General features: G+C 50.9%; 1 protein-coding gene across 6 annotated transcripts; it reads right to left on the minus strand.

Annotated features, from left to right (window-relative positions):
• Nucleotides 1–690: 690 nt before the first annotated feature.
• Nucleotides 691–15,423, minus strand: Znf853 (zinc finger protein 853). 6 transcript variants are annotated; one of them, XR_006853713.2, is made up of 3 exons: nucleotides 14,785–14,801; nucleotides 14,132–14,249; nucleotides 691–1,549 (listed from the first exon to the last, which is right to left on the minus strand). XR_006853713.2 is itself a non-coding variant. In XM_046453794.2 (3 exons), the coding sequence occupies exons 1-3, from the start codon at nucleotides 14,794–14,796 to the stop codon at nucleotides 9,262–9,264; spliced, it is 2,571 nt and encodes an 856-aa protein (XP_046309750.1). In that variant the 5' UTR covers nucleotides 14,797–15,423; the 3' UTR covers nucleotides 7,866–9,261. The 6 variants fall into 6 exon arrangements, 4 of the variants coding, with proteins under 4 accessions (XP_046309750.1, XP_046309751.1, XP_046309752.1 ...); XR_009227685.1 differs by having other exon boundaries at nucleotides 14,132–14,254; nucleotides 14,785–14,800; XM_046453794.2 differs by lacking the exon at nucleotides 691–1,549 and adding an exon at nucleotides 7,866–11,702 and having other exon boundaries at nucleotides 14,785–15,423.
• Nucleotides 15,424–15,739: the final 316 nt, after the last annotated feature.

Genomic DNA, 15,739 nt, shown 5'->3' on the forward strand with positions numbered 1-15,739 from the left:
GGAGTTCTGCCCAGCTAAGGGGTGGACGGGTGCTAGAGGGTAGCATATGTCTGCAGCTGGGACCAGAATTAGGCAGACTTGAGTTCTACTCAGATCCTGCATGTATGAACACAGATGTCCTTGGCCTCAGCCACATTTGGAATTCTGCTGTGTTCCACTTGGAGCCACAGGAAGGCTGGTGCACAGAATGAGCTTCCTGACGATCATTGTGTGGGAAGGCAGACCCCTCACTGCCAGCCTCCAGTGCCCACTATGTCACCCAGCCTGGATCAAACTCCTGGGCTCAGTGCTCCTCCTGCCTTAGCCTCCCTGGTGCTGAAACTAGACACACACCACCACACCCTCCACTTAGAAATTATGATATGAATCTTAGAAATAAGAAATAATTGAATTAATTGAAAAGGAGAGGGGCAGGGGAGAGTGAGACGAGGAATATCCATACTTTGTCATAAACCTTTGTACCTACTGTAGCATGGCACAAATATGGCCCAAGGGTCAGCCCAAGACATATCTACCTAGTTGCAAGAAAGCCCTTTTGTCATTGTTATTACTGAACACATTCTAGAGGAGAGGGAAGACCTCCACCTGGGTGCGTGCGCGAGTGCGCGCGCACACACAAACCCACACACTTTCACAAACTCTTATAGATATGATAATTATATGAAAAATTAGGACTGATTATACTCTTGGTAAATTTGTGAGTTATTTATTTTTTTAGTTGTAGTTGGACATAATGCCTTTATTTTATGTATTTATTCTTATGTGGTGCTGAGGGTCGAACCCAGGGCCTCACACTTGCTAGGCAAGCGCCCTACCACTGAGCTAGAACCCCAGCCCCAAATTATGAGTTTTTGAAAACAGAAAACCTGTGTGTTTTTCACTGGTGAGCCAGCCTCGAGCCCCGGCCTTCTTTCTTCCTTTTCTTTCTTCCTTATCTCAGCATTTTGCTTTTATATTTCCCAGCCCATATGGATTCAGCAGGCCTAAGCTGCCACCAGCACAGAAGGCAGAAACGTGATCTAAAGATCTATGATGCGTGAGGATGGAAAGATGACAGTGGCAAAGTTTGGCCCAAGTCAAAGAACCCCTTGATGCAGCTAAAACTGCAGGTGGGAGGGCTTAAGGGGAGCCCTTGCCAGGGCGGTGGGGGCGGGGGTGCCGACCCATGTTTAGAATTTGTACAAAGGCTTGCTTCACACGGCCTTCATCCTTCACCCTTCAAAATTTGTTCCAGGGGTGTGACTTAGTGGTAGAGTACCTGCCTAGCATGCATGAAGCTTGGGTTCCATCCCCTATTCTGGGAGGCACTAAGGGGTGGAGTCAGTTGTGAGAGTCAGCATTCAAGAGGAGGACAGGGCCATGAGGGCAAACTCCCTCCCGGCTTCCTTTCAGGTGCAAGCGGACTGCGGACTGCAGAGTTCTGGTTGCTGTGCACAGGGCTTTGTGTCTGCATTAGCAAAGACAAGCTGCTTCCTTGGGTGGAGAACTTCTGGAAGTCAGAGGATGCTGTGTGATCCCAGGATTCATGTGATAGTAAAACATGGAAATGCTAGAGAGAAAATGGAAAACACAAAGAGGAAATCATAATTTAGATGGCAATGATTGTAGGGGAACCCACATAACGATGGTAACACCATGTGACACAATGTTAGGTGATCTTGCTTCTGTGTATTCCTACAATTTCCCAGTGCCCCCTGGCCGTGTAGGTTATGCTCAAGGAACCACTGCTGCCATGGTCAGGGGATGGGGATGGGGGTGACTGTGACTGGAGGCCTCTCCCAGCCCAGCTGCCCAGCCTCCAAGTGCTAAGATTTTGACTCATGACCCAGGTCTCCCTCCAACTCATAGTCATTCACTTCTGTCCCCATTTTCAGCCCTGTCACCCTCTGACTTCTCTGCCACTGATATATGTCTGCAACTTGGAATTCTCCTCAAAGAGGAATCTAGGGCAGACTCAGTGGCCTGGAAGAGTGGACCACATGGACAAGAACTCAGGATGCAGCTCAGTCCTGGGGACAGACTGGCTGGGGCAGATGGGAAGGGCAGGCAGCCCAGGTGCTGGACTAGGCCATTCCATGGCCTCATTATGGATCTGTCCATGACAGTTATTCTAGGCAAAGGTAGATGAGAGTTGGCTCAAAGGAGGCGGTTCCTGTCTCTCTGGAGTGTGGAAGAGGATCACCAGTTCCTGTGCCTGCTGCCCAGACTGCTAATGGGAGTTGGAGGTGGAGGTGGGAAGAACTGGGGGCTGGGATGTGGTTAGAAGAGAAAAGCAGAGGTGGGAGGCCAGGGTGAAGAAAGAGGGGCCAGAGACAGGGGACCCTTGAGCAGGGCCTGATTCATGGGACTTCCCACTTCACACCCTGGCTGGGTTTCAGGACTCAGGAGGCACCTTGGGGGCAGAGCATGAGAGCAGGCTTACTTATGCTAAGATGCTATTGGAGTAGAGATGCCAAAAAGAGATGGACGAGATGCTGAGAAGCCTTGGGGAGGCATCAGACTAGAGACAGAAAGTTAGGAGTTTGGGGCAAATGGATGGTATTTAAAGAGGCTGTAAGAAGAGCAGAGGCACCTGGGGTCAGGGTGTGGACAGGGAAGGAACAGACATAGAATGAACCCTGGAACTTGCCCATGTTTAGCAACTGAGCAGAGAAGATGGAAAAGGAATGGCTCCAAGATGGCTCCCAGCTGAGTTTCTTAGGGGTTTTGTCCATGTGATTAAGGAAACTATTGCGACCCTGGAGTCGCCTGCATGGCTACTGCTACTGGAAGCCCCTGGCTGCTTTGGGTCCAGGTGTCCCCCAGGGAGAGAAAGTGAGAAGAAGATATCTGTGCAAACTTCCAGGACAGAGGAGGAGCCTTTACAAGTGGAGCCCCCAGTGGCACTGCCCTGAGGGTCTCCCTGCAGGTGGAATCTGCAGAAGCCAGGACACTCTGCAGAAACCTTGTAAGTTCCCAGCATTCCGTGGCTTTTTCCAGTGAGGATGCAACAGCAGCTCTTGCTGACATGAGGAATGTGTATGTCAGCTCACTGGGAAGTAGAGTCAGATGCATGCTCTCTAATCGTTAAGTGCAATTAGATTGCTTTTTTCTGTGGAACTCACCACATAGTTGCTTATATATATATTTTTTATAAGATGGGGTCTATGTTGCCCAGGTGGGCCTCAAATTACTTAGCTCATGCCCAGCAACAGGGGATTTTTAAAGTAAAAGGTAGAGAATTAGGATGGAAATAGAGCACCAGGCAATCACTAGTAAGTCCAATATATGTTGAAACCCAGACAGGCATACATCTGTAATCCCAGCTACTCAGGAGGCTATGCCAGGAGGATTGCAATTCAAGGCCAGCCAAGGAAACTTAGTGAGACCCTGTCTCAAAATAAATTAAGGGCTGAGGATGTTGCTCTGTGGTAGAGCATCCCTGGCTTCAATCCACAGTACTGCCCGTCCTCCCCCGGACAAAAAAACCTTTGAAAACATAACCTCCAAATAAAGACAACAGCCCACCTAACATGGTACAACCACCTTCATGTGACCCAAACCACACCGACTCTTTCCCCCAAGGAAATACAAAGCTCCATTATTTATCACTGGGTAATATCATCCAGCTTCTAATTTAATTTAATCCCTTAAATTAAAAAAAAAAAAATGTTGGTATTGGGGATTGAACCCAGGAGCACTTTACCACTGAGCTACATCCCCAAACCCTTTTATGGTTGTTTTTATTTTGAGACAGTTTCTCACTAATTTGCTGAGGCTGGCTTTGCTATCCTCCTGCCTCAGCCTCCCAAGTTGGTAGGATTACAGGTGTGGACCACCCAACACAAATAAATTTTCTTTAACTTAAATACTGACATGTAAAGTTGTTCAGGTGTGGAACTATATGCTTATAGTTCCATCTATTTGGAAGGCTGAGTCAGGGGGATTCCTTGAGCCCAGGAATTTCAGGCCAGCCTGGACAACATAGTGAAACTCCATCTTAAAAAATAAGTAAATAAATAAAAACAAAGTTAGCCATGATTAGTACATTTTGTGTTATATGTTTGGGAAATGGGAGAAAGATAAAAATTGATTAAAATATAAACAATTGATTCATATAAAAATAAGGATGTAAAAATTACAGCCCTCATTTCTGCAACTGGTCACTTGGTCATAGCTGACATTTATTATTATATTTTTCCACAACTAGTCTGTATTCTCTTTGCCCACAGCAAGCACCCCAATGTGGCTGACCTTAACTAGAACTCTAAAAGGGAATTCTGGGAAACAGTTGGCTTAGGCTACCCCAGTGGCCTTCCCTTTATAATGAAACAGTTTCTATTTTAAACGTATCTATTAAGAACAATATCACTAGGCATGGTGTTGCACATCTGTAATCCCAGTAACTTGGGAGGCTGAGGCAGGAGGATCAAGACTTCAAAGCCAGCCTCAGCAACTTAGTAAGGTCCTAAGCATTTTAGCAAGACCCTTCCTAACTCACAATAAAAAATTAAACAGGGCTGGGAATGTAACTGAGTGGTTAAGTTCCCCTGTGTTCAATCCCTGCCCCCAATCAATCAATCAATCATCCAATAACAGCATTAATCATTTAAGGAAAATAATTAAGTCAGCAGTCACAAAGATGGATATAATACAAATAATATGCAAATGAGAAAAATATAGGAATTACCAACAGGATTGAACACTACCCCTTTGGCTTGAAAATCATGTGCTACCACAAAACCTAGCTCCTGCTTAGCTCGCCCCTTCATTCTGTTCCCTCTCTCCCAGAGCCCACCTTCCAGCTGTCCAGAAACACTGTCCCTAACCACTCCAGGTCCTTCTCTGACTCTCGGCACATGTGTGAATTCCATCTCCTCTCCAATCCCTAAGTTCTCACCTGCAAACACCTCTGGCCAGTCTAGATTCTCCCAGGAGGCTCCCTGGCTCCCCACAACCATCAGTTGCTCCATGCCCATGGTTATTTGTCTGTGTCTTTCTCTCCCACTGGGGACTCTTCAGTGAATGCTCACCACACCTGGAGCCAGCCTGTCTTTCACCTGCAGCAAGCCAGGCTCTTCCTCTCTCTCCTAAGACCAGACTTTGCCCATCTACCCCATTTTAAGTCACATTCTCCAAAAGTAGACCCAAGAAGACCGTTTCTGCAAGCAGTTAATCAAGATAACTCAACCAGGGAAGGGTAGTAAGAGATGGGGACACAGGGTAGGAAGGGGGAGAGGCTCGGGCAGTCTTGCCAAGGGAACCTGATCTTGTACCAGAGCAGAAGTAATACCCTCATGTTGTCCCGACCTCAGGCGAGGTAGCTGGCTTTCCCAGGCCCACACTCCAGTTTGTTCAGGCCTACTGCGGGGAGATCGACTCTCAGGCACTTCTGGTGCTGCATGAGGGGAAGAGCTTCAGGTGTTGGCTGCTGGGAGCTGAGCTCCCTGAAGTCAGGCCAGGGGTAGGGGGAACCCACACATCCATCCAGAGGGTCCATCCAAAAAGATGTGGGCTGACAATCAATGTTGGCTCCAGACCACTGTTTGCCTCATATACAACCACTCAATCTCATGTCGATTCCACTCCACATGAGGAACACATATCAAAGAAGGGGCAGTCTGTATGCCCTAGTCCCTGCCGAAGCTGTAGATGGCCCTGAGGCCATAACTGATACTCCTCATCTGCCCAATAACTTTGTTCTAGATGCTCTGCCTTTGGCACTTCTACTGGGTTTAGGGGACTGGTCTGAGGGGGTGACTCAGATCGTCACCCTGATGAGGTCAGGGCCCCTGGTGGAAAGATCTGGGTGTCCCATCCCCTTGGTGAATTTTACTTGGGTAAGTGGCTCTAGGTCCATTTGGAAGAGGGCTGAGAAAATCATTGCTGTCCATATACACCAAATGCAGTGGAATCATAAAGTCCTTCCTTAAGGCCCTGGCTTCTCTGGATCTAAGAAACTGGCTCAGATCTAGAAACTAGGAAAAAGATCAGAGATCATGACTTTCCTTTAGGGAAACTAACAGTGGCCTTCAAGGGCACCACTTGACTTTTTTTTGTGGGATATATATATATATATATATATAGATAGATAGATAGATAGATAGATAGATAGATATAGATATAGATATATAGATATAGATATATAGATAGATAGATAGATAGATAGATATCAATACCCTAGTTGACTGATCATTTCTCCACTCCCTGGGAACACCATGGTCACTACTCACCACCATAGACACCTCCGTTACATCTGAGCCTTCTGGTTGCCATTCCAACCTTACTTCCTACTTCATTAGTCATGTCCATCTTTCCCTTGGTGGTTAAGCACTACAGCTGGCCCCCTGCTAGCCCAAGATTCTGCTATACCCACTGACATGAGGGAGTCCAGCTCCATGACTGCACCTCCAGTGTCAGTCCTGATCTATCTACAGGAAACAGCCCCTGCTGAGCTTCCTGGTGAGGCCAGTGCCTCTCCCCTGCACATTCCTTTGCTCCTTCATGAGGGGAGTATCCATTTGGGCATGCTTTCTTGGTTCCTGCAGGTATATAACAGCCAGATCTTACATCTCCCTTGGTGAATAATTTTGTCTCTCCTTTTACAGAATTGGTCCTCCCCAAGCCAGACCACACTAGAGCTAGAAACCCGTTATAGGTCTCATCACCAGGAAGAGTGGTGGGGCAGGCCTTAAGAAACGTAAGCATCACCCTGAAAGGCATCTACCTCAATGAGACCTCTGCAAGGTCTTCAGACAAGGCAAGGGACACAAATGCAAAGGAAAATGGCCACATCTGCAGGCCCACTGGGTGGGGGAATTGCAGGACTCACTGACCTCAAACACATGACCCAGGGCTCATCAATCCAAGCCAAAGGAGCCCACTCTTTCTATATCAGGGCCCTGATGTGAGTCTGGTTCAGGCCTCTGTGAAGTTTCTCTGCTCCTGCAACCTCTTGCAATAGGCCCTGTGTCTGGTCTTTAGGAACCTGCCATTAGCTGAAGGAAATGAGGATTTTTTTCTATTTTATGGAGATGGGGATTGAACCAGGGCCTTGCACATAGGGTTTCTTTAAATATTGCATAGAGGCCTTCTTCATGTCCTTATGTGCCTTTAAATGACACCTGTGGACTCAAACCTCTCATTTCCCCTCCATCATGGAATTAACTGTACCCAGCAAAACCTACCAGTTCCAGGCTTTGCAATAACAATTTTCCCAACATGGTATCCTTTGATCAGATCCTGCCAGCAAACTTCATGTGAGTCACTCCTCCCTGCCATCCTGACCAGAAGCAGAAGAGCTTGGCTTGTCCCCCCATACCATCTTAATGGGCTAAGGGCCCCCAAAGAGAAGGCAATTCAAAGGGACAGCTAGCTTTCCTACATAGATAGAATCAAGGGATTCCAGAAGCCCAAAGGTCATCTTCCAAAAAAAAGAGTTGAGGATGTGTACTGTTGGAGATGAAATCGGGGAGCCAGTGAGACACAAGAATGACCAAAAACTCTGAGAGCATCTGACTGGTTAAGTCTTAGAATTAAAGACTCTCAGGACTGAGAGGGGACCCCCAGTCTCATGACCCCTCTCCAAGTGGCCATCCAATAGTGAGCTCTCACCATCATCCCAGCACTCCACACGGCAACTGGACTGAATTGATATAAAGCTTGTCCTTACAAAATGCTGAAATTGGCTCTTCCAATGAGGGTTTTACTGAATAGGCCCATTCTCTGGCCAAGGGACACAGGTGGAAGGAAGGGTCTGAGGTGAGTATTGGGCAAAGAGAATGAATACTAAGTTCCTGCTCTAGAATACCCAGGCAGTTTTTCCTTAGAAATGAAGACCTGAGGGGAGACACAAAATCCAGAGGTGAAATCACAAAGACAGGACACTGTGTTTCTTCACTTTATTTTTTATGTTTTGTTTCTCACTTACCAACACATGTGTAAAATGTGGCAGGCTGTGTTAGTAAAGGAGAAGCAGGGAGGGGAGAGAGGGGCAGGAACTAAGCAGCCACGTGGGAAGTCAGGTTGGCCAGGAAGAGCCTCAAGCCCAGAGGTGGCCAGTGACATCCTCCACCAGCTCACCTTCCTATGAGGAATCAGCAATTGCTACTGCTCATACAGCCCCTGTCCTGGACGATTTGGTAAACATGGTTAATAACCTTTCTGTTCCTCCTAATCTTTGTCCCCAACATTCTTCACACATCCTGGGGCCAGAAGGCAAGGTCTGTTCAGGTGCCCCTCCCTTATCCTGATCCAAGAAATCTCTGCTCCCAGGTCTCAAGGAGTCAACCTCTGGGCAGCATCTGAGCAGCTTGGCTGGGTGGGGCTATCTTGGAGATCTTTCCTGGGGAGGCTTCTTCCAGACCTTGGAGAGCCCTCCCAGAATGCGCTCTGTTTCAGCTACAGGCTTCTCTATTCCAGGGAATATTAAAGGGCCTCCAGTGGATTGAGACATTGCAGCAGAGGCCTAGAACCTGCCTCTAACACCTGCTCCAATTCTGGGTTCCCCAGGGGGGAAAGGTTTTACCTTCCACCCAGAGCAGGACTTCCTGGCACTTATTTGCACATTGACCCCATAGACACCGTGACCCTGTGTTTATGAAAACAGGTATTTTCATCAGAATTGTATCCAGCCCAATAGATTTTCATACTGGCAAGTATTTTCAAGGCAAATGCCACTGAGGACAATTCAATGCCTTGATCAGTTTCCTACATAGTGCAGGTAAGTTTATTTTTTCCCTGTTTTTTTTTCTCCTTTAAATAATTTTCACCAGGATCCATTATTTTCCGTGTGTGCCTCACTAGATTTATTTTATTCCCTGGTGAGTGTTTGGTCCATGTCAAACATCCTCAGTTGTCCTGGGGAGTGTTCTCAGGCTGTTCTTGTTTCTACTAAGTCCAATTTTCCCAGGGGAAAATTTTTGGCAGCCCTCTCGCTCATGGGTTTCCCCAAGTGCTGTTTTAGCCACAGTGGCTGTTCTCTTGTGGATGATTTCTGGGGGTGGATCTCTGAACCTGGCACTTCTCAGGGAATATGGGGGATGATGGTAGTCTTTTCGTTCCCAAGGATATTCCAGGATGATCCGGGAGACGTTGTACTGGGGTCATGACCACGAACTGGGGTCGAGGTGTCCATCCCACTCCATGTGGGGCTTCTCACCCTCCACTCATATGGAGGGTGCTTGAAAGAGCACCCTCCCCGCCCTGGATGCCCCGTGCTTCAAGGCTGACCCCTTCCTGCTCCTGGCCCTCTGCCTTCTGTTGCAGAGATGCGCACCCGCATCATGAAGCCTTGTTGGTGGATGCTGTGGCCCCGGAGGCCTGCTGGGCGCGCGATGGGCCAGTAGACGGCGCCGGCCTCGAGGCCCGCAGCAAGCCAAGGCCACGCGAGCGGCCAGCTCCATGCAGCTGGCGCTCGTGGCGGCGAATCTGCACCTTGTGGCGGAAGCGCTCGCCACAGTCCTCGCACACATAGGGCCGCTCGCCCGAGTGTGTGCGCCGGTGACGCAGCAGATTGGAGGAGACACTGAAGCGCTTGCCGCAGTCGCCACAGGCGTAGGGCCTCTCGCCAGTGTGCGTGCGCTGGTGCTGCACAAGAGCTGAGCTCTCGCTGAAGCGCTTGGAGCAATACGAGCAGGCGTAGGGCTTCTCGCCCGTGTGGATGCGCTGGTGTGTCACCAGGTTGGAGTGCTGCGAGAAGCCCTTGCCGCACTCACCACAGCGGTGCGGCCGCTCGCCGGTGTGCGTGGCCTGGTGCCTCACTAGGTCCGTGCTGCGGCTGAAGCCCTTGCCGCACTCTCCACAGATGGTCGGCCGGTCCCGCGCGCGCCGTCGCCGCCGCTGCCGTGCTGGAGTGAGCGCGGCGCTGCCCGCTGGGCCCGGGATGGCCACCACTGTTGACGTGGCCACGGCGGGCAACACCATGAGCTCTTGCAGCACCACGTAGCCTGGGGGGGCCACCACAACAGCCGCTGGAGCCCCTGGGACAGTCGCCGCGCTGCTCCCTGCAGCGGGAACCAGCTCCAGCTGCAGTTCAGGCTGCACAGGGGTCAGCTCCAGTTGCACCTCCTGCTGCTGGGTGCCCAGCTCCACGGGGGTGAGCTCCAGCTGTACCTCCTGCTGCTCCAGCTGCTCCTGCTCTAGCTGCTGCTGCTCCAACTGTTGCTCCAGCTGCTGCAACTGCTCCTGCAGTTTGAGTTGCAGCTGCCGCTGCTCCTCCTGCCGCTCCAGTTCCTGCTGCCGCTCTAGCTCCTGCCGCTGCTGCTCCAGCTCCTGCTCTGACCCCAGGTCCACTGGCATGAGCTCCAGTTCCACCTCTTCCTCCTCCTCTGGCTCCAGTGGAGGAGGCTGCTGCTGCTGTAGCTGTTCCTGATGCTGTTGCAATAGCTGTTGCTGTTGCTGCTGCTGTAACTGCTCCTGCTGCTGCAGCAATAGCTGCTGCTGTATCTGTGCCTGCTGCTGCTGCAGGAGCTGCTGCTGTAACTGTGCCTGTTGTTGGTGCTGCAACAACTGTTGTTGTAACTGTTCCTGCTGCTGTAGCAACAGTAGTTGCTGCTGCTGTAGCTGTTCCTGATGCTGTTGGAACTGTTGCTGCTGTAATTGTTCCTGCTGTTGTAACAGTTGCTGCTGTTGTAGCAGTTGCTGCTGCTGTAACTGTTGTTGCTCTTGTACTTGCTGCTGCTGTAACTGTGCCTGTTGCTGCTGTAAGAGCTGTTGCTCTTGCACTTGCTGCTGCAACTGTTCCTGTTGCTGCTGTAAGAGCTGTTGCTCTTGCACTTGCTGCTGTAACTGTTCCTTTTGTTGCTGTAAGAGCTGTTGCTCTTGCACTTGCTGCTGTAACTGTGCCTGTTGCTGCTGTAACTGTTGTTGCTCTTGCACTTGCTGCTGTAACTGTTCCTGTTGCTGCGGTAACAGCTGTTGCTCTTGTACTTGCTGCTGTAACTGTGCCTGTTGCTGCTGTAAGAGCTGTTGCTCTTGTACTTGCTGCTGTAACTGTGCCTGTTGTTGCTGTAAGAGCTGTTGCTCTTGTACTTGCTGCTGTAACTGTGCCTGTTGCTGTAACTGTGCCTGTTGCTGCTGTAAGAGCTGTTGCTCTTGTACTTGATGCTGTAACTGTTCCTGTTGCTGCTGTAAGAGCTGTTGCTCTTGTACTTGCTGCTGTAACTGTGCCTGTTGCTGCTGTAACAATAGTTGCTCTTGCACGTGCTGTTCCTGTAACAGTGCCTGTTGCTGTTGTAACAGCTGCTGTTCTTGTACTTGTTGCTGTAACTGTTCTTGCTGCTGTTGCAAAAGTTGTTGCTTTTGCACTTCCTGCTGTAACTGTTGCTCTTGCACTTGCTCTGGTACCTGTCCCTGTTGTTGTATTACCTGCACTTGTGGTTTCAGTTCTTGGTGTTGCACAGATTGGTGGTTTTCCTGTAGCTCCAGCTGTAGTTGAGGCAGATGCCGTTGCCCATCCTTCTGTTGCTGCTGCTGTTGCATTTCTGGCTGATGTTCTAATAGTTGCTTCTGTGGTTGCTGCTGTTGAGGCTGCTCCTGCTGGGGCTGTTCTTGCAGCTCTGGCTGCTGCTCTAGCTGTTGCAGTAGCAGCTCTTGTTGTCCCGGCTGGGCTTCTTCAGCAATGTTACTGGCCCCTATTGGGGCTAACACTGATGGCTGTTGTGGGCCACTGTGCCCCTCCTGAGCCTCTTCCTCCTCCTGACTCTCACTCCCACCGCTGCCACCTGTAGTGGAAATGGCAGGAAGCTAGGAGAGAAGGATCTATAGGAAGCTCTCTAGTCTAGCCCTCTAGGACCTGCCCATATACAGTCACTCAAGGACACACTAACAAGTTCTCAGCAGGGACCCAAAAATGTTAGATCAATTGATAATAGCAGCATGACAGAAACTGAAATGCCAGGGGTGGGGGATGTCCAAGTGACCATTGGTCACTATACTCTAGACCCCACCCCCACCCCTCCTCTGGGCCTCCCTTCACACAAGCTCCATGATTAGATCTTGGCACCAATATTAGCATGGGTGCCTGGGGCTCCCAACATCATTCCCTCAGGAGTCCCTTGCACTTCACTGTCCAGTGGAAATCCCAGCAGCCATTCCAACAGCCCAGCTCATGCTCAACTCTGACCTCAGTGATGGTCACATCTTAAATAAATGAAACTTGCCTTCTCTGTAAATAATAAAACATTTCTGTAAAGCTGCCTAGAAGGACTACCACAAGTAGTTTCTAGAAATCACCAAAGTATCAGAGAGACTATCAGGTTTCAGGTGGGAAGTCCTCATTTGAGAACCTAATTCTTTCAGTTCAACTGTTCAACTTCCTACAGACTCAAAGGCTCTGCATGTTCCCCAGAACCCGGCAGGTGCTTGAAAATTACCTCTCCCAACAGGTTAGGAATTAGTCTATGAAGTAACAACAGTTCGGAAATACTCAGGATACAACTAGCTCCATTTGAAGCACCTAAAGACCAAATAGAAAGGAATGGAAAGAACTAAGAGCCCCAAGTCAACACAGAGGCTGGCCAATTAATTAACTGCTGGGAACCTCAGTTTCTCCTTTTGCAAAAAGAGATATACCCTCAGAAACACAGTGAGAACTGGGATAAATGTAGAGCCCCAGTGTTGTGCGAGGCGCAGAGGAAATCTTGCACACACAGGAGCCACACTGGCTATGTTCTGCCTTCAGCACAATGTCCACATTCAGCTTCTCGTTCTGAATATTACTGTTGTGCTATCAGAAAATCCTAATTCTTCTTTATAAGTGTGAGTCAAGGAGCTTTCTCCACCTCAGACAGATTTCAACACGTGTTCTTCCTACAGCATCATATTTTCAATCATGAAATGGAAAGCAATGGTTTGATTGATAAAATTTTACTTTCTGAGGGCTGGGGTTGGAGCTCAGTGGCAGAGCCCTTGCCTTGCATGCGTGAGGCCCTGGGTTCAATCCTCAGCACCACATAAAAATAAATTTTATTTATTTATTTATTTATCGTCCATCTACAACTTAAATAAATAAATAAATTTTACTTTCTGGCCACTTTTCCAGGAATATACTGATTTAATAAAAACATAGGATATTTACATATTTTATATTTAATAAAAACAGAGGATATTTGCATATATATAATTCCTTTTAGAAAAATATTTCTAACAACCCTTGCTTAGTATAATAGGTCAATGACAGCCTTTTTATAGACACTCACACCAATTGGGGGTTCTCTGATGATGGATGAAGACAGCCATGAAAACCTGTCCCTATAGCAGGACTGAAGTCTCTTAGACACCCCCTTCTCCCACCTCCTCTGGAAGCCACAGATCACACCTCTGTGTGACTCTCCTCCTTTCTAGCTTAGCTACTTAGCCACTGTGACTTCCTAGGGCAGCATTTTTTTTCACCTTTAATAGAGACACTTTAGTAAATATGTAGTTACATGTTGCCTGACATGTATAACCTCATAAGATTTTTTGTCAGTTCAATGTATAAGTCAGAAGAGTCCCTGTTTAGTGTACTTGTCCCCATTGCCCCAGGCCCTACTCAGCTCCTTAAAGCACCCAACAGGAAACAGTCTCATGAGTATGGCCACCATAGAAGGCTCACCCAGATGGGTCCCAGAGGGAGAGCTCTTGGAAGATTTGGTGAAGCCACATTTTTGCCTCTGAGCATCAGGTAGAGAAAAACATAGGGAAGCAGAGGTCAGGAGAAGGGGACAAGGAGAGAAACCTCAGGGAAGGGAGCGAGCATCTGAGGCACAAGCTGCAGAGGAGGAATGGCTTTCTGCTCCTCAACTCCTTTTGGGAACCAGAGCAGGGTGCAGGGTGGCCCCACACACAGCAGGACAGTGGAGTCACTGGGCTGCTGGGGCAACTGAGCAGCAGGTTCAGGCCAGCAAATATGTGGGGGTCAGGGCAGAGGCCATCAGTACTTCCAGGGTACCCCTCGATAACAAGAGAGCAGCCTGATAGAGATGTCCGAGAAAATTCCAGGACAAACCTGCAGTTGTTATTCAAGGCATGGAAGCTAGCAGGTGTGAAGCAGTGCAGGGGGATGGCTGCCCTGGGGCATCTCTGCACTGGCATACCTGGGGCATCTCTGTACCAGCATACCTGGGGCTCTGTCAGAAGGTCCCTGCTAGGGGCCTCTGCCTCCAGCACTCACCTGAGAGGGCAGCAGGCCCTGGACCCCCATCCTCAAGACAGCGCAGCTCCAACACTAAGGTCTCTGTGGCTGGCCCCACCTCCATCCTGGTGGTCACACCGGGGTCCCCGGGAGCCGGCTGTGCTGAGAAGAAGGAAAGAAGCTGTTCAGATAGGAGGTGGTTGCAGCTCCTGGTCCCTGTTGCTGTGCAGAACAGCTGGCAGGCCAGCTTCTTCTGACTATTATTCACAGGATTCCATCTTCACCTGATCAGGCTGCTCCTAATTGAGACACAACTGTGGGGATTAGCCACTCACAAAGGCTGGGAGCTAGAGCCACAGAAGAAGCATTAGGGGTCCTCTTGGACCATCTAAGTCACGTTCCCTGACCGCTTCAAACATGGGCCTGTTGGTCTCCAGGGACTCCAGTGTCACAGACTGCTCTGGGAGCTCACCAGCTCTCTGGAAAGGCAGGTGTCCAGAGCACTGTAAGCCATGGCAGGGCGGCCTGCCTGTCTGTGCTCCTCAGAGGTGGCCTCCTTGCAGAGGTGGCCCCACATCCAGGCCTCCCTTCCCCACCCAGATTGCCTCCAGCTCCCTCTGGCCTGTCAAAGCCAGCCCAACCCTCCTAAGAAGGGCGTCTGGGCACCCAGCGTGAATTCCCCTGGGCCTCACCTGGTACAGCATTTCCTGCTGGCTGCAGCCTCTGCACTAGGGGAGGTGTGGTCAGCAGAGGCTGCAAGGTGAAGGCCACAGCATTCAGCCGGCTCCTTCCGGAGGCGCCTCCATCCAGAAAGAGCCTGGGAGGCGCCTGCCACCCCGGGGCCTTTCTGGGCACTCGGCAGGGTTTGCGCTGTCAGAGATGCCCAGGTCGCCCTGGGCCAAGACAAGGGGCAGAGTGGAGTTCCCGGGCAGAAGTTAGTGGAGACTCTCGGGCGGGGGCGAGGACGGGAGGCAGAGCCCCGAATTCCGCGCGGGACTCAAGGCTGGCCCTGCGGGACCATCGCGCGCAGCAGGGCCGGGGCCAAAGCCCTAGGTTGGCGCTGCAGGATGGCGGGGTCTTGGGTTGGCTGGGGACGGGCAACACAGGTCCTGGACGGCCGCTGGCCACAGGTGCCCAGAGCCCGAGGGCGGCCTGAACCGGGCCGCGCTGGCCGGGGCGGGGGGCGGGCGCCACGGCCGGGCCGGGTCCCCGTTCGCTCGCCCGCCCGCCAGTGCGTGCGTCCGTGCGGGCAGCTGGCCGGGCCGGGGCGGGGGCGCGGGGGCCGGCACAGGAAGTCCCCCCGGCATCCGCATCCTGTCCCCCGCCCCTGCTGCCCGCTGCGCCCCCGCGCCCCGGCCCCCGCAGCCGCCGCCGCCGCTGCCGCCGCCGCTCTAGGCCGCCACCAGCTCGGTGGGCTTAACCCTTCCCGGCCCGGCCACTCACCCGGGCGGGGGGGATAAGATGCGCGGCCCTGTGTGCGTCCCGGGCCGCTTGGTGCCGAGCGCAGCGCGCGCTGTGCAGCATCCCTGGTGCGCGTATCCGCGCTCCAACGTTGGACACTGTCGCTGCATGGATGCGGGGAAAGGGGGCTCCCAGCCAGGCCCCTGCTACCCACTGAAGGGCAGGCATGGCCTCAGGACACCCCTG

Source organism: Marmota monax, unplaced genomic scaffold, assembly GCF_021218885.2.
Source record: "Marmota monax isolate L192 unplaced genomic scaffold, Marmota_monax_Labrador192_F-V1.1 WCK01_AAM20220418_F8-fsc00338, whole genome shotgun sequence".
Classification (NCBI taxonomy): Eukaryota; Metazoa; Chordata; class Mammalia; order Rodentia; family Sciuridae; genus Marmota; species Marmota monax.